Source organism: Pinus tabuliformis, chromosome X, assembly GCF_031772625.1.
Source record: "Pinus tabuliformis cultivar Carrire ecotype Pingquan chromosome X, CPIR1, whole genome shotgun sequence".
Taxonomy (NCBI): Eukaryota; Viridiplantae; Streptophyta; class Pinopsida; order Pinales; family Pinaceae; genus Pinus; species Pinus tabuliformis.
Genome location: NC_142308.1, coordinates 1,693,721,907 through 1,693,748,922, shown reverse-complemented (window position 1 = coordinate 1,693,748,922; position 27,016 = coordinate 1,693,721,907). Strand labels below are relative to the sequence as shown.

General features: G+C 38.6%; 1 protein-coding gene across 2 annotated transcripts in view; it reads left to right on the top strand.

Annotated features, from left to right (window-relative positions):
• LOC149146516 (uncharacterized) overlaps positions 1-27,016 on the top strand; it is a 317,259-nt gene that overhangs the window by 91,869 nt on the left and 198,374 nt on the right. For both annotated transcript variants that reach the window (XM_089447797.1, XM_089447798.1), the window contains exon 8: positions 19,596-19,670. In XM_089447797.1, the coding sequence (XP_089303923.1) occupies positions 19,596-19,670 (75 nt within the window). The remainder of the gene's footprint in view (positions 1-19,595; positions 19,671-27,016) is intronic.

Sequence of the window (27,016 nt, the reverse complement as noted above, 5' to 3'; positions counted from 1 at the left end):
CACATTTGAAGCGTTTCGCTACACAAAGTTGGAGTTTCTCTATTTTGCGCATTGTTTTAAGATCCAACTGGCTCAGAACCGACTCGGCCGAGTTGGTCCGTGTTGGAAAATTTTTTTCAACCCGGTAGAAAATTCGGTTTGGTCGACCGAGTTATGACTGACCCGACCGAGTCATAGCATGACTCGGCCGAGTCAGTCATAACTCGGCCAACTCAGCCGGATCTGTAACTACTCGGCCTGATGGCTGACAGTGGCCAGTGAACCATAAAAACACACCTTTTTTTGATTTTTTAAAAATTTTTCTAAGTGTGGGGGACTCCAAAGGGGTTTATGAATTAGTTTGCTGGTCTTTGGGGTCCATTCCCCTCTCCCAAACCCTAGTATTTGATCATATTGCCCTACTAAGGCTATGCTATTCATGGTAATGTTAAATTCTTAAAGTAAAAGTGACATTCTCCTTAATCTTCATTTTCATCCTTTTACTTAAATTTTTAACATTACCATGAAATGGCTCAGGATGTTTGAGAGTGGTTCCGGCCTCATTGGATTTCATATGGAGAAAGTAGAATTTTAGATTTCATTCAAAATCCAACAGACTTATCGGTTTTTCAAGATTTCAAGATTGGGGGATTGCAATGTTTCCATTGAATTTTGTCATGTATTATGGTATGGAACTCGTATTTAATCAAGAGCACCAATCCCTCTATGTACCTTGATGTTAGTGACATTGGTTGTCGAACTCCTCCGGGATTCGCTCCCAAACTGGGAGCTTTCGAAAATGTCGCTCCCGCTCCCTTTTTTGCTCCCGCTCCCCGCTTTCACTCCCTCTCCCAAGTAACACTGACCCAGATGATGTTGGTAACTCTAGCAGTAGCCAGTACTAATGATCATAGACTTTTGTTGTAGAGGCCATTTCTAGCCTCCTTGGTTATGTGTTTTTGTTTTGATCTCTATATCATCATCGTGTATGTATTGGACAGTGCACTAGGTGCCATTTTAATATAATGGATATATTCATGAGCCTACTTTGATCATATGTTGTCTTCTATCTATATTCTAATGCTGTGTGTTTGGAAACATGAATGGAAATCTTTAAAATTATGTGTTTTTATAAAAAATAAATATTTAATGTATTTTTTACAACGACCGAGTCACTGAAATCGAGCCGGTCGAGTCAATATCGAGTCAGAGTCGACCCTCGGCCAAGTCAGAGTTTTAAAACATTGGTTTCACGAGTTTCGTCATTCAGGGCTTTGGCCGTTAAACAAAAATAGAAGAAGAAAGAATAAAAGAATATAGTCAAAGAAAAAAAGAAAAAAAAAGGGTACATATAAAGATAAAAAAAAAACGATTTAAAGAAAAAAGTCATATAAAAAATATACTATTAAAAAAAGATTTAAAGAAAAAAATCATATAAAAAATATACTATTAAAAAAAAATAGTCCGATGTAAATTGTGAAGGAGAACATTCATATATATAAAAAGGTTCTACATTATTGATAAAAAGTGCATGATAAAGTTAAAAGAGAATCTTTCCAAATATCTTTAAAACTATACATAAGAGAAGGAAGAGTAGATACGATTATTTTGATTCTTCATCAAGTAGTTTACAAACCCATGGTTTTATGAAGCGAACAAAGTTCGATCTTCAAGTTAAATACTCTAGAAAACTTGGAATGATCCAAAATGGATCCTAAAACCCTCTAAGTCTTCAAAAATAAAAAACTATTGCAAAAGGATGATCCTTTAAAAATGGCGGATTACACTATCGGGCCTGAAAAACATGAAGCAACAGTGAAAAACAAAGCTATTGGAGGCTTGAACAACGATGCGTACGAGCTGTCGGATCTGGTCGATCAACGGTCCAGATCCGATCAGCATATCGCAATCGGTGGTGGCAAGTGGAGGTTATCGGAGTCGGCCATATGATAGTTGCGATAGCGGTCAGCTCGAGTCAACGAGGACTGTCGATCAAGCGCACAGTTCGACGGCCCAGGTTAACTCGCGATATCGCATCAACAGAATACAAAGGATCGCTTACTGACGGCCCGGGGACTGTGCGATGTGCGATTGCGATATATCGCATTGCGTTATCGCATCGGAGCGATACAATGGAGTGGGGCCGATACACTTGCGATTTGCGATAGCCAGACCCGATGGGGGCTATGAATGAAATTTAATATATTTTGAGTTACGGAAATGGGGTTTTTCGTATGTATTTTGCATTTTCTTTAAATAAACGAAATATAAGGGAAACATGCCCGATGCGATATGGCCGGACCCGAAAGGGATTATGAATGCAATATTATAATATTTGAAGTCCACCACAAAGCCAATCGTTGGGATTTCGGTGTTTTAATGTATTTCGCAAATACAAAGGAAACCACGGAACAAGGGCACTTGCGATTTGTGATAGCGATTTAAAGCCGGACCCGATAGGAGTCTAGGGCGGAATTGATGAGATTTGAAGTCCGATAAACGACAGTTTGGCAGTGTTTTTGTGTATTTCTCTGTGTAAACAGAGAATGACAGTTTTGGGGATTTCGACTGCGCCAATGGTCCCTTCCGTTGTAGAACAGGTGGCCACCTTCCCTGAAGGTGTTAACAAATGATTGCTGAACGATTAGAGGGGATTTGAGCGGATAGAGGCTGGAAGCCAGAGAGCCCGAAAGGGAAAACAAACAGACAAGCGCCGATTGGCTTAAAAAGCCATTGAATGACAGAGATAGAAGCAGGCAGTGCCGAGACAGAGAGAAGACAGAGACAGAGAGCGAGAGGGAGAGTCTGTGTACTCAGTAAGACTTGAGGGATTCAAGCAAACCCTTATTATTTATCCCTGTTGTGTTGAGACTCAATTGAGCTCACTTTTGTAAAACTCTGCTCTTGAAGACATAATAGAGAGACTGAAGTCTGGACCAGGAGACGTAGCCTAGGAGTTTTGGGTGAACTCCTTGATTATCTCTCTGTGTTATGTGTGTGTGTGTCTGTTATGTATCTTTAACTGCTTCATTGTCTATATTATTCGCAATCTTTTCTATCCATTGCACTAAGTAATATAGGAAAATCCTGCACATGAGTCTGTAATACCTTAATATTAGTTTAAGATCTCATTTTCACATCAAGTGGTATCAGAGCTTTAGGTTTGCTAAGGTTAGACAAGCTTGTGCTGTATTTTTTGTATGCTAACTAGGTCAAAGCTCAAACTGGGAAAAGGAGAACTTGTTGAGGCTAATCCAGAGATTGGGAGAGTCTATTCTCAGAGGAGAATGGCAAAAGAAACTCCACAAGGAATCAGAAGCCCAATTCATGGAAAGTTTTATGGCCATGCGAGCCATGGTGGAAGAGATGTATCGGGAATTTAAGAAAGGTCCAGGTGAAAGCACTTCAGCACCTCAACCAGATAAAGGAGCAGAGGAACCTCTTCTAGTTGCCCATCCAGAAGGCAAAGGAAAAGAATTAAGACCTTCCCCACCATTTACTCCATCATCACCATCCTCATCATCTTCTTCACATAAAACTAGCCCTAGAAAGAAAAAGAAGAAAACATTTTTGATTAAATTAGATGTAAAGTTTGATTTGCCAATTTATGATGGGGAATTAAATGCAGAAAAGCTAGATAACTAGATTAGACAGATTGATGTATATTGCAGGTTGCAGAATATTGATTCAGAGAGGAGAAAGATTCAACTGGCCAGTCTTTGCCTTGGAGGAATTGCACTAGTGTGGTGGGAAGGCAAGACACAAGCTGATTTGAAGAAGCATGGTAAAATTCTTTCTACCTGGAATGAATTTGTTTATGCCATTAAAAAACAATTATATCCACTAGCTTATATGCAACAAGCAATGATGAGTTAGCAAACCCTTCGCCAACTAAAGGGCCAAAGTGTACAAAGCTATATCCAGGAATTTAGAAAAAGAGCTTTAACTTTAGGCATTTCTCTAGATTCACCTGAAACTTTGCTGAAGTATATAGGTGGTCTGCATAGCTAGTTGAAGCACACCATTCTCATGTTTAATCCCACTAGCCTAGATGATGTATTAGTTCAAGCTACACATCTAGAGGCTAGAGGCAAGAATATGAACCCAGAGATTGGGGGATCATCAAAACCCTCTGCAAGCAAGAACAAGGAAAAGAATAAGCTGAAATGGAAAGAGAGGAAGGCAAACGCTGTACAGAAGGACAAACCTTCATGCACTCACTGCAAGAAGGATGGACATGATGATGAACACTGCTGGTCTTTACATCCGGAGCTGAAACCTAAGAAGTTCGGTGGTAAGAAGAAGAAGACTGCTGCTGCTATTCAAAAGGACTTGGGGTCAGACTTAGGTGATGAAACAACACTCACAGCCATAGGTATAAAAGGTAAAAATTCTGAAGCATTTACAAGTAATTCTGCACAATCTAATGATAATGAAGGTAATGAGAGGAAAAGACATGAACTTTTTCATATTAGAGTTATTTCCAAGCACCAAAAGATTGATACTTTATTTGATAGTGGATCACAGGTAAACTTGATTTCTGAAACAATTGTAAAGAAGTTGGGCTTACTAACAACACCTCACAAGAAGCCATATCCATTAGGTTGGGTATGTGATAAGGCAAAGCTACAAGTGACTAGACAATGTAAACTTAGGTTTGCTATTGGGTCAACATTTGTAGATGAGGTTGAGTTAGATATAGTTCCCTTGGATATATGTGGTGTTGTTTTAGGAAGTCCTTACTTGTATGATAGAAAAACCATTTTCTATAGAGCTGAAAATAAGTATCAACTCACTAAAGATGGAATAGAATATATTGTAAGAGCCCATAAACTCAAAAATAACTATTCTCTCATAAATTCAAGGCTGATGAAAAGAATTGTAAACTCATGCAAACAATTTTTACTAATGGTTGTAAAGGAAAAGAACCCTGATAAAACCAATGTATTTGAAGGCTGTGATGCTAAACAGAAAGCTGATTTAACTAAAGTTGTTTCAGAATATGATATCCTATTTCAAGAACCTAAAGGTCTGCCACCCAAAAGGGAAATAGTACATGATATTCATTTGCAGCAAGATGCTCCATTACCTAACATCGGAATGTACAGGTTATCTGCTTTAGAAAAATGCAAAGATCAAGAAGCAGGTACAGGAGCTGCTCGATAAAGGGTTCATAAAACCAAGCACATCACCATGTGGATCCCCAATCGTACTGGTGAGAAAAAAAGATGGTTCGTGAAGGATGTGCATTGATTACAAAGCACTGAATAAAATAACGATCAAGAATCGTTATCCTCTTCCTCGCATTGATGATCTATTAGATCAGTTGAAAGAAGCACTTTACTTTTCCAAATTAGACTTGCGTAGTGGCTATCATCAGGTCAGAGTTGCAGAACAAGATGCATGGAAGACTGCTTTCAAGACAAAGCAAGGGTTGTATGAATGGCTGGTTATGCCTTTTGGCTTAACTAATGCTCCTGTCACTTTCATGAGAGTTATGAATGATGTACTCCAACCTTTTATTGATGATTTTGTAATTGTATATTTAGATGACATTCTTGTTTTCATTAAAACATGGGAAGAACATTTGAAGCTTGTAAAGCACACTTTAGATGTTTTGAAAAGAGAAAATCTCTATGTAAAGTTATCAAAATGTGAATGTGGCAAAACATATTTAAATTATTTGGGTCATATTGTAGGGGGTGGTGAATTGAAGATAGATCCCTCTAAGGTCGAAGTCATTGTGAACTGGCCTAAACCCAAATCTACTACAAAAGTTAGGAGTTTCCTAGGAGCAACACAATATTGGAGGAAGTTTATTGTTAACTTTTCTTTGATTGCAGCTCCCTTACATGCTTTAACAGGATTGAACAAGGTGTTTCAGTGGGGAGGCAAACAACAGAAAGCCTTCGACACCTTGAAAGAAAAAATTAGTACAACACCAGTACTAGCACTGCCAGATCTTCAACGACCATTTGAGATTGAAACAAATGCCAGTGACTATGCCATGGGAGCAGTGTTGATGCAACACAGTAAACCCATATGTTATCATTCTGAGACATTTACTTCTGCAGTAGTTAATTATCTCACATATGATAAAGAATTGTATGCATTAGAACAGAGTGTGAAAAAGTGGAAACATACTTAATGGGCAAAGAAACAATTATACATACAGATCATCAACCACTTCAATATTTGCACTCACAAACTAAATTGCAGCAATCAAGACACTATAGGTGGATGGGTTTTCTACAGGAGTTTCATCTTGTCATCAGATATAAGAAAGGCATACACAATAAGGTTGCAGATATGCCATCAAGACCAATCATAAATGCATCTACTATACTTAAGCATAACTCAGTATTGCATGAAAGCTACATTGAACAATATGCTCAAGATGTAGATTTTAAAGATGTATATGCAACTTTAAGTCAAGGCAAACAAGTAGAAGAATTGGATTACCATGTTAAGGACCAACTCTTATATCATTTGGGAAAGTTATGCATTCCTCAAACTGAAAGAGTCAACATAATCCGAGAAGCACATACTTCTCTAATATCAGGTCATTTTGGTGTAAGTAAAACAATTGCACAACTGCAAAGGTTCTGTTATTGGCCAAGAATGCATGAAACATTTTCTAGATATATTAAAGGGTGTACCATATGTTGTGCTACAAGCAAGCCCAGTAATAGAATATTAGGTTTGTACACTCCACTTCCAGTTCCCTCTTGTCTTTGGGAAAGTATTTCCATGGACTTTGTTGGGGGATTGCCAAAATCTAGAAAAGGTCATGATTATTTATATGTTATTGTGGACAGGTTCTGTTGACACCTAATCTTCATGATTGGGTGAATTTATGTAAATAATTAAATTAGGAATCTGAACAGTCATCGGGAGATGAACTCAACAGTCACTCCCTATTGTATATAACAAAGACCTACCTAATGGAATAAGACGAATCAGTTTTTCTGCCTAATGGAGTTACTGCCTGGCCTGACATGGTATCAGAGCCAGCTTCTTTTTTTAGCCTTTGTGTCTTTGTAACTCTTGGTCTGCTCCACTGCTCCCCATATAATTTAGCCACTGATTACCTGTGTTCTGTCTGCCATCCCTGCGCTCTTTGTACCTGCGCTCTCTGTCTGACATTCATCTGACATTCACCTGACATGCGTTGGACATTCTGCTAAACGTTGGTAGCCCAAATTCATGTGGCTATCCAATGCCATGAATTTTCACGCCATGAACAACATGCCTGGCATTTGTCGGCCAGCTGATCTCCATAGAACAGGAATCCTCTCTGGTTGCTCTGCAAGCCACAACGGACTTTCTCAGGGCTGCTAGGACGAGAGCAACAGCAGATAACTGAGCTCTGTTCACGCCATGAACGCCCGTCCTGGAGGATTCGAATAGCCGCTCGCCTAGCTTGTCTTTGTCTGGCTCAGGCCATTAACGACTTTATTCTTGTTTCTGTCATTGTTTATTTCAAAGATCTTGAAAAGCCTAGCCTCGGCTGGCCTGGATTGCTTGGAGGACTGTTGAGTTGATTCACTGTTGAAGCGTGGGGATCCGAGCAAGAAAACAGTGTTTTCGATTGCTCACTTGTGGCCACGCCCTCGATTTGAAAGCCGTAGTAATACCCGATGCAATCAAATTGAAAGAAAGGGCCTTCTCCTTTAGAAACAGTGATAGCTATAGAGACGCCGTCCTTACTGTCCTCCACCAGCGTAGCTTCAACTGTTATATACTCCAGGGGCCCTTCAAAACATAAAAAGGAGTTTTGCGTAACTGGGTTTCTCGATTTGATGTGTGGCCTTACTTGGAAAGATTTTCAGAGGTAAAAGCTGACGACTTGTTAAGATTGAAATTGATAATTCTTTTTTATATATCTCCATTATGTATGCACATATCCATTTAGCAATAGTGCAACTCAAGGCAAAGAATGCTGTAATGCACATATATTTGTTGGATTTCTACTCTTAGTCATACGCAACTTATTTTGACAGAGATCACAATTGAGGTAGCTTACACTAAGATTTATACTCCTTACCGGATTTGTCCCGCCGCATTATAACCGCCTTCTTGCCTTCTATCCTGGAGGGCATATCTTCCGATTATAGTTGCAATAACCTTGTGCGTATAGCGTATTAACTACAGATTGATATATATTCTATGACTGCCATCGCTGGGAATTGGATAAGAACTGTGGGTGATGCGCGCCGAAAAAAAAAAAGAAGGGATTTTTTCTTGGTTTACAAGATGCAAAGATAAAGCATGCAACTTGATATTTGAATCTGCTGGACCATTATATCAGAACTATATTTTTCCTTCCCATTAAGAGTAAAATTTTGCAGCAGGAGTAATTTTTTTCTATCAGCAAAAGTTTTTTTTTACAGAATGCATTCAATCATATCCATGGTAGGAATAGTTCTCACTGGCAAGGAGAACTATCCTGAATGGTCCCGGATGATAAAACACACCCTCATCTTCAATGAATTGTGGAAAGGAGTGTGTGTCGGAGAAGGAGACAATGACCCAGTACAACCTACCTCAGACAAAGAGCTCGTCATTTGGGAAAACAAGAACAACAAAGCCTATGCATTAATCGCAGCATCTGTAAATGAAGAGGTGAGTCGCCATATTTCGTCATATTCAACTGCCTTTGAAGCCTTACAAAAGCTGAAAGAACTTTATGACTCACATTCTGCACTTGAAGTTGTTCAACTCATGATTAAACTCTTCACTCTTGAAATGCAAAATAATGATCTTCTTGCTCTTGCATCTGAAGTAAAGTCTATAATGCATGATATCAATTCCACTAAGGTTGAGCTGGATATCCCTCTTATTGCTTTTCTCAAGGCACTTTATCCTACTTACTCCAATTATCTTGAGTCTTTGCAAGCAAATGGAAATCTCAAAGATATAACCTTTGACTCTCTTGTGAAAAAGTTTGCTGAAAGAGAGAAAGCCTTTGGAAAGAAGACAACCCCTGAATCTTCTGAAGAGACTGTGTGCCTTGCTCATAAAGAAAAGCATCCTGCTCAAGATTCTACAAGAGGAAGAGGTGGACGAAGAGGAAGAGGAAGATATTTCAGAGGCAGGGGGGCAGACATTCTTAAGGAGAAAAGGCAGATTTGCACTGCATTCGCTGCAAAAGAAATGGATCACATGATGCCTCTACATGCAAGCTACCATGGGACAAAATTGAGCAGAAAAGAAATCAACAGAAAGGTAAAACTGATGATACAGACAAAGGTAAAGCACCTGAATCCGCTCACTATGTTGAGGCACAATGTAACATTGGAGTAAATGAAGATTTGTTTAATGCTTCACTTGCTTCTTGGAAAAATGATTGGTTGCTTGATTCAGGAGCAACCTGTCACATGACTCATAGAAAAGATTTTTTTGAAGATTTTACTGACAATGTTGATGGAGCAGTATACTTTGCAGATCAATCAAAAATCAAGCCATCAGGCCTTGGCACAATTAGGCTTAAACTGCCTGGTCTTCCAGACTTTCTTCTGCATCATGTTCTATATCTCCCACAGCTCAAGAGAAACTTGTTGTCCTTGGTCCACATCCGCTAGGAAGGTCACTCCATTCATATGTTTGATGGCAAGCTTGAGGTAAGAAAAGCATCTGACCACTCACTTGTCATGAGGGGAATAGAAGAAGAAAGGCTTCTCAAACTGCAAGGAACCTCTGCTAATGCACAACATTTCTCATACAATTCTCATCATGAAGAAGGTACACTTCCATCAAGTTTATTACGGCATGCTAGATTTGGACACTTGAACTATGACAGTCTCCGCTTATTGAAGAAAATGGTGTTGCTGGTTTGCCTACAATTCCTAGGAAACTTAAGCAATGTGATGCTTGCATTCTAGGAAAGCATAGCAAACAGTCTTTTCATGATTCACATTCAAGAGCACATAGGAAACTTGAACTCATTCATTTAGATTTATGTGGTCCAATGCCTGTTCCTTCTGCAAATGGAAATAAATATATCATGACGTTTATTGATGACCACATCCGAATGTGCTGGGTTTATTTATTGAAGAACAAATCTGATGCTTTTCAAACATTCAAGAACTTTCATAAATGGATTGAAAATGATGCACAATCTCATATTGGGTCTATTCGCACTGATAATGGAAAAGAATACACATCAAATGAATTTGAAAACTATCTTCGCCAACATGGGATCAAACATCAAACAACTGTGCTTTATAATCCTCAACAGAATGGTGTAGCTGAAAGAATGAATAGAACAATCTTGAATATGGTACGATCCATGCTTTTCTTCAAAAATGTAAAGATAATGTTTTGGGCTGATGCTGTTCTATGTGCTGCATATATAAAAAATAGATGTCCATCTAATGCTATAAGAAACAAGACTCCTTATGAAATGTGGTATGGACATGTTCCTTCGGTAAAACATCTCAGGGTTTTTGGTTCCACCTGTTATGCTTTGATACCAAAGGTACATAGAAACAAACTTGGTGCTAGAAGTCGTAAGTGTATCTTCCTGGGGTACTCAAACACCTCCAAAGCATGCCGCCTCTATGATGAAGTAAATAAAAAGTTTGTTGTATCTAGAGATGTAATTTTTCTTGAATCATCCAAAACTGACAATGTTGTTGAGCGGCAACTTGATCGCTTGGATATATTCGCAAAAACAAAATCATTTCAAGAATTTGATAATCAGATTCCACATCTTGAAGGGGGGATTCCTATACTAGATCAACATGTGGAATCTTCTTCTGAAGAACACTCTTCCCCGCATGAAACTCCAACAACGGATGATGCTTTAAGTGATGTAATTGATAGAATTGGGAGACTCAATCTTGATTTAGTCCCAACTCAATCAACAGAGCAGCCTGGACTATCTCAGAAAGGTCCCCCAAAGTGGCTGACAAAGACACTTGAAAGTGTTCATCCTGATGAAGTTGGAAAGATAGGAACCAGAAATTCAAACCGGCAAAATGGAGGTGATGTAGATGACTCTAATTCCCCTGTTGATATGGATGTTTCTTATGATTGTGAATTGAACTTGTCTACATATTTTGAACCAACTTCCTTCAAAGAAGCTGCTTCTCATGATGAATGGAAAGAAGCGATGCAAAAGGAGTATGATGCCCTCATAAAGAACGACACTTGGAAGCTGGTTGATCCTCCATTAGGAACCAAACCAATTGGCTGCAAGTGGGTCTACAAGAACAAGTATAAAGCTGATGGCTCACTTGACAAGCACAAAGCTAGGCTTGTGGCAAAATGTTTTGCACAGAAGGAAGGGGTCAATTATGAGGAGACTTTTGCCCCCACAGCAAAATGGGCTACCATCCGGACACTCTTTGCACTAGCAACTCAGAACGGTTGGAAAGTCCATCAAATGGATGTAAAAACTGCTTTCTTGAATGGAGATCTAAAAGAGAATGTTTTCATGTCCCAGCCTGAAGGATTTGCTATGAAAGTACATGAACATAAAGTATGCAAACTTGTGAAGTCCTTGTATGGCCTCAAACAAGCACCGTGAGCCTGGTATGAAAAACTAACTGAGCATCTTCTGAAAGTCAATTTCAATCATTTTGATCTTGATGATGCAACTTTATTTGTTAAGAAAGTTGGCAAAACAGTTGTATATCTTGTGGTATATGTAGATGATCTTCTAATGACAGGGAACAATGAAAGCTACATTGCATCCATAAAGAAGGAATTGGGAAAAAGTTTTGAAATGACTGATTTGGGCTATGTTCATTACTATCTTGGCATTGAAGTAACCCAACATCCAAAGTCCATATTTCTTTCTCAAAAGAAATACATTGGAGATTTGTTGAACAGGTTTGGCATGACAGAGTGCAATACTCTTACTACTCCAATGGAACAAAACTTGAAGCTCACATCTATTGAAGGAAAGGAATTTGAGGATGCAACAAAGTATAGACAGCTTGTAGGAAGTCTCAACTACCTAACTACCACCAGACCAAACATTTCATTTGCTGTTGGAATCCTCTCCAGGTTTATGCAAAAGCCTTGTGAGGGACATTGGTCTGCTGCAAAAGGAGTTCTAAAGTACTTGAAGGGAACTCAAGACTTTGGAATCAAATACACACAGGTGGATGACTTCAGCTTGATCGGATACTCTGATTCAGACTTCGATGGAGACAACGAAACTGGGGTATCTACTTCCGGATATGCTATGAGTCTTGGATCAGGACCTGTCTCTTGGAGATCACACAAACAATCAGTTCCAGCAGATTCCACAACAGAAGCAGAATACGTGGCAGCAGCTGAAGCAACAAAAGAAATTGTGTGGCTCAGGAAAATTCTTGAAGCTTTGCAGGTAAAACAAGTACAATCAACTCCACTCATGATTGACAACACCTCTGCAATAAAGTTGGCCAAGAACCCAAAGTTCCATGATTGAACAAAGCACATCAATACTAAATATCATCTGATTCGACATCATGTTGAGGCCAAAACAATCCATCTCTGTCATTGTTCCACAAATGAGCAAATTGCAGACATCTTCACCAAAGCGCTTGGAAGGGAAAAGCTTGAACGATTCAGAATGATGCTTGGACTCACCAACATCCCTTCAGATTAAGGGGGGGAATGTTGATAGCTAATCTTCATGATTGGGTGAATTTATGTAAATAATTAAATTAGGAATCTGAACAGTCATCGGGAGATGAACTGAACAGTCACTCCTTATTGTATATAACAAAGACCTACCTAATGGAATAAGACGAATCAGTTTTTCTGCCTAATGGAGTTATTGCCTGGCCTGACAGGTTCAGCAAAATGTGTATTTTAATACCTTGTAACAAGCAGATTACAGCTGAACAAATAGCGAAGTTGTTTTTTCAGCATGTATGGGTTCATTTTGGGTTACCCACTTCTATTGTATCTGATCGAGATTCCCGATTTGTTGGGAAGTTTTGGTCTAGTCTATGGGAATTGATGGACACCAGATTGAAGAAGAGCACAACATTTCATCCACAAACAGATGGCCAAACAGAAGTGGTCAGCAGGACAGTGATCCAGTTTCTCAGGGGCTATTGCAGCAAGCATCCCAAGCTTTGGGATGAACATTTGTGTTATGTGCAACATGCTTACAACCGTGCCAAGCACTCTTCTACACAGAGATCTCCTTTTGAGACTTGTTTTGGTTTTACACCAAAGTCTCCCTTGGATTTTGTCTTTAGTAAAGACATAGCAGTTGATGGACACAGTGATGTGGACAAAGCAACCAAGTTCATTGAACAGATCCAAGAAATTCACCAGGCAGTACAGGAACAACTGGAAAGAAGCCAGGCCAAGTACAAGGCAAGGCATGATAAGCATCGAATTGAGCATAACTTCCAAGTTGGTGATCAAGTCTGGCTGTACATCAGCAAAGACAGAATGCAAGGTGAAGGTAAGAAGCTAAAACCAATAAGGTATGGGCCTTTCAAGATACTTGAGAAAATTGGTGAAAACAATTTTCGCCTTGATTTGCCAGCTTATATGCATATCTATTCAGTCATTAATGCACAAAACTTGAGACTATATGAACCTTCATTGATTGAAGATCCCGAAGAGCAAAGTTAGTTGCCTTCTATTGATGGTTTGTTGCCTGAATATCTCAATGAGTTGCAGGAAGGCACAATTTTGGACAGGAAGGTGAGAACTACGCGCAAAGGGGATGTTGAGTACCTGAGAATTAGACTCAAAGGTTCAAAACCAAGCAGTGCAAGATGGATAGAGATTGGACAAGTGAGGAAGCTGTATCCTCACTTGATCGATGCTTAAAAACCAACTTTTGGTGGTCCAAAAGCTTTTTCAGTGGGAAGGCGTGATCCAAAATGGATCCTAAAACCCTCTAAGTCTTCAAAAATAAAAAACTATCACAAAAGGATGATCCTTTAAAAATGGCGGATTACACTATCGGGCCTGAAAAACATGAAGAAACAATGAAAAACAGAGCTATCAGAGGCTTGAACAACGATGCACAGAAGCTGTTGGATCTGGCCGATCAACGGTCCAGATGCGATCGACATATTGCAATCGGCGGTGGCAAGCGAAGGTTATTGGAGGTGGCCATATGACAGTTGCGATAGCAATCAACGCGAGTCAACGAGGACCGTCGATCAAGCGCGTAGATCGATGACCCAGGTTAACTCGCGATATCGCATCGACAGAATACAAAGGATTGCTTACCGACGGCCCGGGGACTGTGCGATTGGGATATATTGCATCGCGTTATCACATCAGAGCGATACAATGGAGTGGGGCCGATACACTTGCTACTTGCGATTGCCGAACCTGACGGGGGCTATGAATGAAATTTAATATATTTTGAGTTCCAGAAATCGGGTTTTTCCTATGTATTGTGCATTTTCGTTAAATAAACGAAATATAAGGGAAACGCTCTCGATGCAATATGGTTGGACCCGAAAGGGCTTATGAATGCAATATTATAATATTTGAAGTCCGCCACAAAGCCAATCGTCGGGATTTCGGTGTTTTAGCGCAAATACAAAGGAAACCACAGAACAAGGGCACTTGCGATTTGCGATAGCGATTTAAAGCCGGACCCGATAGGAGTCTAGGGCGGAGTTGATGAGATTTGAAGTCCGATAAACGACAGTTTGGCAGTGTTTTTGTGTATTTCTCCGTGTAAACAGAGAACGACAGTTTTGGGGATTTTTATTGTGCCAATGGTCCCTTCCATTGTAGAACAGGTGGCCACCTTCCCTGAAGGCATTAACAAATGATTGCTTAACGCTTAGAGGGGATTTGAGCGGACAGAGGTCGGAAGCCAGAGAGCCCGAAAGGGAAAACAAATAGACAAGCGCCGATTGGCTTAAAAAGCCATTGAATGACAGAGACAGAAGCAGGCAGTGCTGAGACAGAGAGAAGATAGAGACAGAGAGCGAGAGTGAGAGTCTGCGTACTCAGTAAGACTTGAGGGATTCAAGCAAACCCCTATTATTTGTCCCTGTTGTGTTGAGACTCAATTGAGCTCACTTTTGTAAAACTCTGCTCTTGAAGACATAATAGAGAGGTCACCGCTGAAGTCTGGACTAGGAGACGTAGCCCAGGAGTTTTGGGTGAACTCCTTGATTATCTTGCTGTGTTATGTGTGTGTGTGTTTGTTATGTATCTTTAATTGCTTCATTGTCTATATTATTCACAATCTTTTCGATCCGTTGCACTAAGTAATATAGGCAAATCCTGCATATGAGTCTGTAATACCTTAATATTAGTCTAAGATCTCATTTTCAGATCATGGAATATGTAGATCTCTATTGAGATACAATATATATATATATATCTATATATATATATATATATATATATATATATATATGTATGTATGTATGTATGTATATTAGAAAGTATGAATAAGAATGATCATACAATTGATAGTGAGGGTCCTGTATAGAGAGCCAGGTAAGTACCCTTACACGAGCAATCATATCTGTAGAGACATGCCTCTTCTCTACTAATTCTTAGTTAATTAATCATTGTTTATGTCTATTATTATTTATATTATTTTTACTATTTTTATATATATATTTTATTCATAACATTGCCTTCCTCCTCAAAGCTTACTGATGAAAGGCTTGATCTCTTTTTTTCTGTTTCGAATGTCTTATTGTCTTGGAACTGTCATATTCATCGAAACAAGATGATATGATCCTCTAAGTGATGAACATAATTGTCGCATTGAGAATGAATCTTACCATCCTAAATTAATGTTCTGTGGAATATTCTGATCACTGAAAATTTGTAACGATCTGTCATCATAGCACCGGATTAAATATACTTCAATATTCTTCGAAACATCAGTTTGTTGTTTCTGTTATGAATGGTACAAATACATAGCTTGATTGAGTTGTCTACTCTCGTGATTCATATGTCGATAGGGAACTTTTTTTGTTTGACTTTCCCTTATTAGAAGTGTAACAATTTTTTGATTTTCTTCTAGTGAGGATGTTGTTGAGTTGGTTACAAAACCTTCACTTGTGATGTTCATCCTCTGAACTGCAACATCTAAGTGTGTATTTTCTTTAACTTGCTTGTCTTCTTGAGTTGTGATATTCACTGGATTGGTATATGTTCCCTTAATCTAGGTTGTTACGACTGGAGACGTCGATACTTTTTGAGTAAGTTGTTCTAACTTGTCTTTTAGCGACTCTTTGTCACTTTTAAGCTTCTTTATTTGCATAAGAAGGTTTTGATTATGATTCCTTAGACGTGAAAGTTCTTATTTTTTTGAATTGTTGACTTTAGTCTTAATATCCTTTTTTTCATCTTTTAAACTTTTGATTTGTTCTAATGAATTTTTAGTAAGGTCTTTTTGACGTAAATTTCCTTCTTCTTGTTCGGATAGGTGCTTCTTGAATTCATTTTTTGTGACCTTAGTCTTCTTGACTTGTGCAATTAATTTTCAACGTGGTCCTTGAGGCGAGAAATTTCTTCGTCCTTTTCCATTACATCTTTGTAATGCATATCTACAAGATCTTCATATTCCTATTGTAATACTTTCTTATTTTGCTGAAGTTTAGCTATTTTGTCTTTCTTTTGATCTTTCAACTACAATTTCTCGATACATTGGATTACATCATTTTGTAGGGGTGATGATGGACGTTTATCTTGTAATTTGGATTCCGTTTTCTTCATTTCCTTATTAAAATCTGTATGTTGTTGCCCAATTGTTGCCATTAATTGTTTCATATCTCTTGCTAATGATTGTTTTTCTGTATCACTTAGACATTCAACTAAAGTAAAAGTTTTGTAACATTTTGTGCAGACGACGTTTTGATTTTTGAATGACTCTTGACAATTAGGATATCCTTCTGAACAAAAATGACATATTGAAAAGAACCCCATATTTTTTCTTCAAAACTTTATTATTCCTTCGGACTTTAGTATTAATCCTTAACGAATTCTGCTGTTTTGATTTTTGACTATCTCTCTCTTCTTCCTCCTCCTCCTTTTTTTATAATATAATAATATAATATAATATAATATAATAATATTTATATATATATATAGTTATATAATTAAAGTATTTAATTAATTATATAATTAAATATTAATTAACTATATAAGAATTTATATAATTAATTAACCTATTTAATTAGATAATTGGGTCACTATATAACTTAATCAAGGCTTCTATATAAACTTCATATCACAATGTGGTTAATTAAGTCACTAAATCACAATGGACGGATGGAAGAAAATTGGGTCACGATGGAATGAAATGGGACAACGTGAAGAGGAGCCCATGATAATTAAGTCACGATGAATGGTTTTGATACCCGACAATCTATTTTGACTGACAGCTTGACAGGTTTGGTGACAGGGAGCAAGAATTAGTTGGCGATAGTGTTGGGTGACAGGGTTTGTTGTGTGCTGTCGGACATGTCAAGAGGACAACAGAACAAGGCGTGAGGTTTGATGCGGTTGCGTTGGTGGTTGTGTGTCGTGTTGGTAGACTAGATGAGGAGATGATATTTGGACAGAGTAATACAATGAGGGCACGGTGGATAAGGGTCACAACAGACGACGGAGTCAACAAAAGACGAAGGGCATGTCGATAGTGGGGTGATGGTGTCGCTGTGGCAACTGTGCATGACAAAACTAATGGTTACACAAAAACGAAGGTTGCTGGTGACGTCACTGGCTGTGGGGTCGGGGAAGGGACAGTCGTTGGTTGTGGCGTCGGGGAAGGGACAACGACTGGCGACTTAAGGGTGGAAGGTTGTCATGGCTGAGGCAACTTGAACGGTGTGCTACGACTGTTGGATTGTGCTCTAGTGCAATCTCTGTTTGTTTTTGTTTTCTTATTTTTAATTAATTTTTTTTTAAATGTAGTTTTTTTTCTCTAATATATTTCACTTTTTTATAATTTTTTTTCTCTTAAATAAATTTTGATTTATTTTTTTTGATTTTATATATATATATATATATATATTTTTAAACTTGTTTTATTATTATTATTATTTTTAATGGCCAAAGGCCTAAATGGTGATATGGAGAAACTTCAAATTCTTGTAGTGAAACGCTTCAATGGCAACAATGTTAATGAATCTTTGATGGCCAAGAGCCTGGATCAAGCTAGCTCTATGTAGCGGTGGAGCTGCCAGAGGATCGAACTGCTCTAATACCAAATGAAGCGAACAAAGTTCGTTCTTCAAGTTAAATACTCTAGAAGACTTGGAATATGTAGATCTCCATATATATATATATATTGAAAATATGAATAAGAATGATCATACAATTGATAGTGAGGGTGCTGTATATATAGCCAAGTAAGTACCCTTTCATGAGTGGTCATGTCCGTAGAGACATGCCTCTTCCCTACTAATTATTAGTTAATTAATCATTGTTTATGTCTATTATTATTTATATATTTTTTTTTCATAACAGATCTAGTTTGTTCTTGTTTGTGGATATTAATGTATTTTTTTCCTCTTTCTTATACTCTGAAGATTTTTATCCCATAAGTTCTGTATTGGAAGTTTATAATCATTAATTTGGAATTATGCAATATTCTATACCAGCCATACATGATTCTGAATTTAGATTGATTGTCTGGAATCTGCTTATGAAAAACCTTAATCTCCATAAGGTTTGGAAGGTATTTGGAAAATGTAACCTTTATTCTTAACCATTCATACTATATTTGATACATTTGGAAATTTTTCCTTGTGAGATATCCCTTGCATTTTTTGGAAAGGAGTGCACTTTTCAACAACTTGCATGATTCAGACCTCACTGCAACTCTCTCTCAACATGGCCCCTTGGAATTCTGTTGAAGCCTGTTAAAGTAGGTTGGTTGTGTTCCCTGTGTAGTTGAAAGCAAGAGCAAGTTGGGCTTTTTGAGTTTTCTATCTTTTTGACGAAGTGTTATTGGTAATTCAAGGTATCTAGAGTCTAGATGGTAGTGAGCTAAAAGCCTGCTCTGCATCCAGAATTCTCAAAGAGCATGAAGAATTTAGATGAGAAGACTTTGGTTTCTTTGACTTAACCACACTGATATTCCAAAGTTTAAACTTGTATTGTTATGAAGGAAATTGCTCCATAGAACCAGACCTCGACTTTAATGCTGAAGTTTGAACTGTCTAATATGTCATTAGATTTCCATACACAATGCACAGTGTTAGCTTCCTTATGTTTCTGTTGCTTTTATATATAAGATATTAAGTTGCCCTTTACTAGATGGACTATCTACAAGAGTCATATTTGATATTGGCAAGTCTCCAAAAGGAGGCACATGCTAGGGGCTTAAACTATTTCAAAATGCTTTCTCTCTAGTGTCAAAGGCTGGATGGAAGAAAATGTCACTTGATTGGAATTAACCCGAGCTGAGTGGAACAACCTCCACATGTGATATGTTAATTAATCTAATCCTGCTTGTTTAAAATAATAAGTCCTACCTAAGGTAAACTGTACTGTTTATTACTATGTCAAATTATACACTTGCGGTATAGTACTCATGATCTTGTCTATCTTTGCAATGTTCAATGCACAATCTACACGTGACAACTTCATTTTCACTTTCAAGGATACATGCCATTTCTGTTTATATTCTGTTGTTGTTGTGTTGCATGTATTGCTAGGAAAGGCTAAATCAAGTTTTAATGGAGAAAAAGAAAGAGTCCAGGTCAGGAATGGAGATCATGAACCTGCTGCAGGTACGCTATTCTTGCCTATTTTTGTTGATATTAGCGATCGTGTGGTTTGAATTCTGGAAAGTTATATTAAAGGAATAGAAGTTTTCAATTATGCTGGATTTCTGCTGAAAACTATTACATAAAGATTTTATTTTACAAAACAGGCTCTCTGCCTTTATTCTGTCCATTTTTTAACAGTTTTTCCTCTCTGGGGTGAGCCACAAATGAGTCCGATTATTCGTTCTTGCTTTTACATTCTTCAGCATTTCCCTCCAATTTAGTGAGCTGTGTCCTTTCTGCTAAAGGAAACCCCAAATCTTTTAATGGGAAGCTCCCTTTCTGGAAAATTTGGCATTCAACAATCCTCCTTTTGAAATCTAATAAAGGTGTATTAAAAAGGAAAGTTATTTTCTTTACATTATTTACCTTTTGCCCCAAAGTCTGTTGGACCTTGGTAAAATTCTAATTTTCCTTGAGCATGTAGTTTCCTTTATCATGGCTTTTTTGTTAAGACTCAGGAGAGTGATATCCTTGAACTGCAAGTTAGTTTCAGGATCAATTCCCTTTGCTACATGAATGCCTTTCATTTCCATCTTTTTCCTTGACTCCGGGAGAGCTTCGTGTCAGTCTCTGCTGCAATTAATGAAGAACATGGAAAAGATCTTGCCTAAGCCCTTTCCTACTTCTTGGAATCACATTTATCAATGTTTAAACAGAGTTTGAAGAAAGGTAGTTTTACACCCATTGGATGCTTCTTGGAATCACATTTATCAATGTTTAAACAGAGGTTGAAGAAAGGTAGTTTTACACCCATTCCATCCAATATTGACTAAATCCATAGGCTTGTAGCACACTTTTAGAAAATCTGTTTGATTTTATTATACAGCTTTGACATATCCAATTCAATGATCATCTTACCCCATTCTTTAGTTTGGTTTTAACGAGTTTAACGACAAAGATAACTCGGTCCTTTTCAATTTTAGAGGGTCTGAAAGGGACGTAAAGTAAATTCCAATAATCCTTTTTCGTCATATAATCCCTTAAGTCCGAAAAAGTATAAAATAATACGAAATGGATGAATTTTCGGTAATTTTAACGAGCCGAACAAAACAAGCGCTCGATCTTTTTGTGTAATAATCCCTCAGGTCCAAAAAGATTAAAATCTAGAGGAGGGATAGCACTTCCGGTCGCTTTAACGAGCTGGAGAGGCCAATCGCTCGGCAATCTTTTCATATTTTACGAGTCAGGTGAAAAGAGCTTAAAGGAGACTCGTTTTTGAGGAACGAGTGATAATTTCGAGTAGCAGCTGATTCCAGGTAAGGTTTGGAATTTTCCAATCATGGCAGTGTCACAAGGATGGCTAACAGGATCACTCTTCGCAGCTGTTCCTCAAAAGGGGTAAACAATCAAATGGAGGTGAATGATCGGCTAAAACAGAGTGGAGGTGATGATGAGAACACGACCAGGGCTCAAAAGCTGATGATAATGCATTCACAATGGTTATTTACCGGAAATTGGTTCATTTTTTAATGAGCTTAAACTCTGGGGGAATGTTTGCTCATTGCTAAGGTTTAATTTTTAACGAGCTTGAACTTCGCATAAAAAACTGCTCGTGCCAGTCGTATAATAAGGATGTCTCATCGATAGGTTCAATTTTTAGGGAGCTTGCACCATTCGAAACTTTGCTCCGGATCCTTTCATTATGAAAGCTAGGAACGACCAATCCTACGAGTTTAAAGGGTTGAGAAACTACAAACTAAGAAAATATATGGTCGCTCTTCGCTTGCATGCAAAAAGGTTTGCATGCCCCCAAGTATAGCGAAATAGAGTTTCCAGGTTACCATATGAAAGTTCTCCATCCGCGTTGCAGACAAAATGCTTCCTTGGCGATGTCTACCGAAATAGACAAAGGTGAGTGGCGCGGTCGCCTCCACTCACATAAGTTTGATGAGGGAATCTTATTCCAGTCTTATCCCATTTTCCTAAACGGACGGGTGTGTCAGAGTAGTCATATATCCTCCGCGGAAACCTACCCTATACCCAAGGTTTTCTTGCCGAAACAAACCAGGGTGCATGCCCCCTGGGTTTCAGTCATGTCGTCCCGAATCACTCGCGCTCTTTAGGTGGACGAACTGGAGATTGATGAGACATTCCTTGCGTGAAAAGACCATTTAGGGATGGCATTTGACTATTAGCTGTGTGAGCTGGGGAATGAAAGCTGGTCTATGAGCTTGACCACTCGGCCTTCATGCGGAAAACACATTACTTTAAAGAGTGAGCAGACAATGGCTCCCATGCTATAAATATAGTCGCATCCAAGGAGTAGATTATAATCTAGGGGTCCTCGGACTACCATTACGTTCATGTAAACGGTTTTCCTTCTCAAAGTTATGGGCACATCGGGAAGGATCCCTAACGGTCGACTGGTTCCTTTGTCGAAGCCTGTCAGATTTCTCATTTCAGGCAGAAGCGATGGCGAACCAAGCGCTTCCCAAGCAGTTGAGGAAAGGATACTCATAGAAGCCCCTTCATCTATGATGGTACCAACCATGATCATTTTGTAAGCTTGTACAACGATTCAGAATGGTACATTAGCCGGTACCCGGGGTCTGCCTAGTAGATTCCAATCGAAGGAAACGACTAGATTGCTTGGAGGTGGGACCGAATAGACGGCTGGATATGACTTTGACGAACTTCCTTCCTGCGGTAAAGGAACGGGTAGACTACCCCCCTGTTCATCGGAGTCTGTGTTTACGAAAAGAATTTGAACGGTGTCGTTCTCATTCTCTTCGGTCATTGTGTCATTTGAAGATAGGCCTTCTGAAGGCAAGACCAGGTCGATTGCCGCCTCAACCTTTTGAATTTCGTCTGGTATGGATTCAACGGGTTTATCTTCAATGACAGGTGCTTCGACCGACCACAATGGCGTGTCAGTCGGATTTTCAACCAGTGACGGATTCGGCAAGAGTTTCTTATATCCAAGAGGAAGCTGTAGCGGTGAAGCTGGATGGTCATCCAAAACTCTTTTAGCTTCGTCTAGGAAGGGACAACGGTGGACGACGTGATCACCTTCACACAGTTTACAAGGAAATTTACATTTCCTTTTTTGTCCAAACGCTTCACTTTCACTAGTTGATGGTGTACTTTCAACATGATCTTCAGAGGTTGATGACACCGGATTGTGAAAATGAGGAGACCAGTCCCTTAAGATCCGAGGGATGCAAGGACAATCTTGATGATAGTGGTCTCCTTTGCAAATGACACGTGGAGATTTAGGCTTGGACGGTGCAGTGAGTGGATTTTCGCTAGACGATGCCCGGTTACCCCTTTTCGCCTTTGGCTCCTTCTTCTTCTTCTCTTTCTTCTCCTTCCCCTTATTCTCCTTCTTAGTTACTTGATTTTTGGCTTTACCAGCGTTATCAAGCGAAGAGGAAGGAGGAGAGGGAGAATCAGACGAAGTAGAAGGTTGGGGGGTAGCTTTGGTATCATTTAGTTGCTGACTTGATTGTTCAGGAATCGCGGTATTCTGAACGACGGAGGTCGAGAAGAGCCATACGGGCAAGCCAATTGTCAATCCTGGAAGTGACAATGTGGCCATATGGGGTGCACCAACATCTCCCCAAGAGGAGAAAGGACTAGGATTTCCTCCAAGGGGAAATCCTTGGTTGGTGGACTCCATTTTTCTCAACCGAAGATCAACAAGGGAACAATGACGTTATTCCGATTAAAATAAATTTTAGACGCTTTGACACAACTTGTTTTTTCAATTTTTTAAGAGTCGAGAAAAAACAAAAGATGACTCTAGTTGCCTTCGATTTTTAATGAGCCTGAAGTGACAAGTGCTCAGATGGACCTTTTCCTTTAAGGAGTCTGAAAAGGAACGAAAGAGACTACTCTGGAAATCTAGATAGAGGGATTACCAAACCAATCGCAAAACTGCAGAATACTTTTTACGGTACGACAGTCAATCTTCCCGAATGCTGTGTTCAGTGCATTGCGATCGATAGGGCGACAGACACGGCTTCCTATGGATAAAGGATATAGCCTATTGTGGTCTCCCAATATATACTTGACGGTACGTGGGAGCACAAGTCCGTACTGGTACTTGTCGTCTCAAAGAGGAGGAATCACCCAACCAACAGTGAAAGCGACAGTTACCAGGCTTTACGACGTCGGAATACGTCTCTAGCCTAGACTTCTAGATGTTGTGCGTTAGGTTCCAAAGCGTTTTTTATGTTCATTGAATTTATTTTACAGTTGATCTTTCTTAAGAAATTTGCCTTTCAGGTTCACCACATGATGTAGATATAATTCCTAAAATGCAATCTAAGATGATAAACAATCGTTTAATCTTTTTTTTTGCAATGAAAATCCTAGCTACTAAAGAAAGAAAGATGATATTCTTTCAACATAGAGCAGAGAGCACACACTAGATGCACTGTCCTAAATCAAACCAACAATCAGTCTAAATGCAAATGCACATGCATGTATTTGTTTTCAGCTTTCTTAATGTGTGAATGACAAGAAGAATGCTAAGTACAAATCTGAATTATCTTTTCAAAGCGACAGTACTAACAAATTTCTCTTCAAAAATGAAAGGAAGATAATGACGACACTTTGCGATTTTGAATTGAAAACTGCTTTCGACACTTGAAAAACTACTAATTCAAATCAAATACAAGAGTAACTGTATAATCGACCACCAAGAATGATAGGATTCTTTTCTATGACTGAAAACGACACTTGCGACACTTCCAAATCAAGAAACGACAGTTCGATTACGCTACTACTTTGTAAAAGAGAACTGAAAATGGCGCACAATACATAAAAACATTCACAGTTCTTTGCACAATGGAGGCGGAATGATGGAAAGGAAGGGGGTTTCCACAGTGGTATACTGATCACAGACAACAAAACTCCTGAATAGAGCTGAAGAGAGTGAACACAGAAACCAAAAACTGAGAGCAGAAGAGGTCTTGTCTGATCAGCGCACCTGTAACACAGGGAAAGTGCAATGCAGCACACCTACTGCACACGGGAGGTGCGATGCATCCAGATTCCCAAGAGGAGAAGGTGCGATGGTCTAGGGACGAGACTTCAACTGGGTTCTGGGTCACAGTTTGCAGCTCAGTTCAGGGATTTAGGCCGAGCAAGTGATGTTCAGTAAATATAAATCACAGGGCTTGATCTAATAAGGTTACTAGAGCTACCACTAGGGCAATTAGAAGGTTTGCAAATCGATTGTTCAGTTTATAAACAAAACCCGGAGATAGATTGAAGCAACATTGATCTACTTTGCACTTGCATAGCAAATGCAGTTCGAAGGCTAGCTGGCTTGACTTTAGGCTCCGTCTGTAAGTTTTTAAAACAAACAAATATAGACAAACAAACAATCTATTCACTCCCCAGCAGAGTCGCCATTTTGTTATCGGGAAATCTAGTGTCCACTCGGAGCTGCTAGTCCCACTAAGACTGGGAGCTATCTTAGAAACAATCAAACTAAAACTACTTTCGTTTTCCTTTATGAAAAGTAGATAAGAGGGGAATGAAGGACACCAACCTCAGTCTTGCGCTTGGTTCCTTGCTCGGTTCCTCTCCCTTCTGACAGATCCTTGCCGCTCCTCCTTCGTCTACCCAGCTTCAAAGAGCACCTGTGGAATCAAAGCAGCATAATACTATCGAAGAATAGAGATCTACAATCATAAACAATATAGGACCAGATATATATTGACCACACAAATGCATATATCATCAAACATACAAGAATGTGGAGGAAAACTTGAATAGCTTTATTAATATCAAGAATAGCAAAGATGATCACAACCAATTGTTTTGACCCAGTGTCATCCTCCAGCATGAAAGCCCTTCTTTCACCTCATGGAAAGCTTAGATCACCCAACACTATGATATTCCACCAGGAAACCAACAACACTTCCTTACAAGATACAAAATTCCTGCCTCTAGATCTCTGGGATGAGGGATCCATATGTAGATGATTGCGGGGGGGGGGGGTGATTCAGCTTTTGGGAGTTTGATTAGTGTCCTCTCTCTGATAGTTCTTGATTCCACTTGGAGGTTGATGATCTCCTACTCATCCCTAGGCGAATTCAGAGAGGCAAGTGTCATAGAAGAAGTTTCTAGAAGATTCTATGATCATCCACCTCGCAAACTGTCTCTGCCATTTGTCCACTCTCGCCCATCGCACCCTACAGAAGGGCTTTTCAGTATGCATCGCACCTTTTACATTGGGCAGGTGGGATGCATCGCACCCTTAGCACTGAGCAACCTGTATGGTCCAGTTTTGACTAGTTCTAAGCAGTTTTCTGTGGAGAACTTCTGGGAGATGATGTAATCAGCTGACCTTGTTCTTTTAGGGTGTGAAGCAACACTTTTAGGGACTTAGGAGCCCTTGGTTTATGGACATGTTTGATTGGGGTTGCAGTGCCCAAAAATGTCTATAACAACTATGCTGTTGCATACAACTCTGTGTCTCTAGCATTGATGCACCCTCCACTGCGCTGCCTCAGATTTCTGCACCCAAGCACTGCTTAAGATTTCCAACAATTTATCACTAAAAAATTCATTGCTTAAGATGAACTTGTAATATGGCCTATTTCCTGCATTTCTATAGAGTTTGATTTAAATGTTCTCTCTAATGCAATTGGGCTATTTGAATATGGAAACCCTTTTATCCCAAAGTTGAGATACAACCACACACCCATTAAATAGGCGTTCTATTTTCTTTTCTTGTATCTATGTCTACTAAAATTTAAAGTTATAGTATATTTTTGAACCTTAGTGTAATAATATTTTTCCCTCTTAATGCCCATGGATGGATCTATTGACACCAACCTAGTCGACTCTACCACTGGGACCTGATCCTAATGGACTCAAGGAGAATTGAACAACCTTAATGTAACATGTCATGGCCTTGTTAGAATTTTTTCCTTCTACTAAAGCAATTTTAAAGTTTTATCTTTTCTTCATATATGTGTGTGTTTTTTCAAATTTAAAAAAATAGAGTATATACAAGTATAAATTAACAATCAAAAGATTATTATTATTTCTAAAACAAATATATTATTTTTTAATTAAGGTACATAATGCAATGGCATAGTAGTTTATAATTGTTTAATAGTATTATTATTTAATTTACTAATTATTTAATAATAATTATATATATTAATATAAATAATTGTAATTTTGTGAAAAAAATTAGTGTTTCAAAAATATAAATAATTTAAAACCTTAAGTTAGTTATCATTTTTAAGAATTTATAATTTTCTTATGCCAATCCACCTATATAAATTAAATAGTTGGAAAAGGGCATAATCCATGATAAACATTTAAAAATTTCATGATACAAA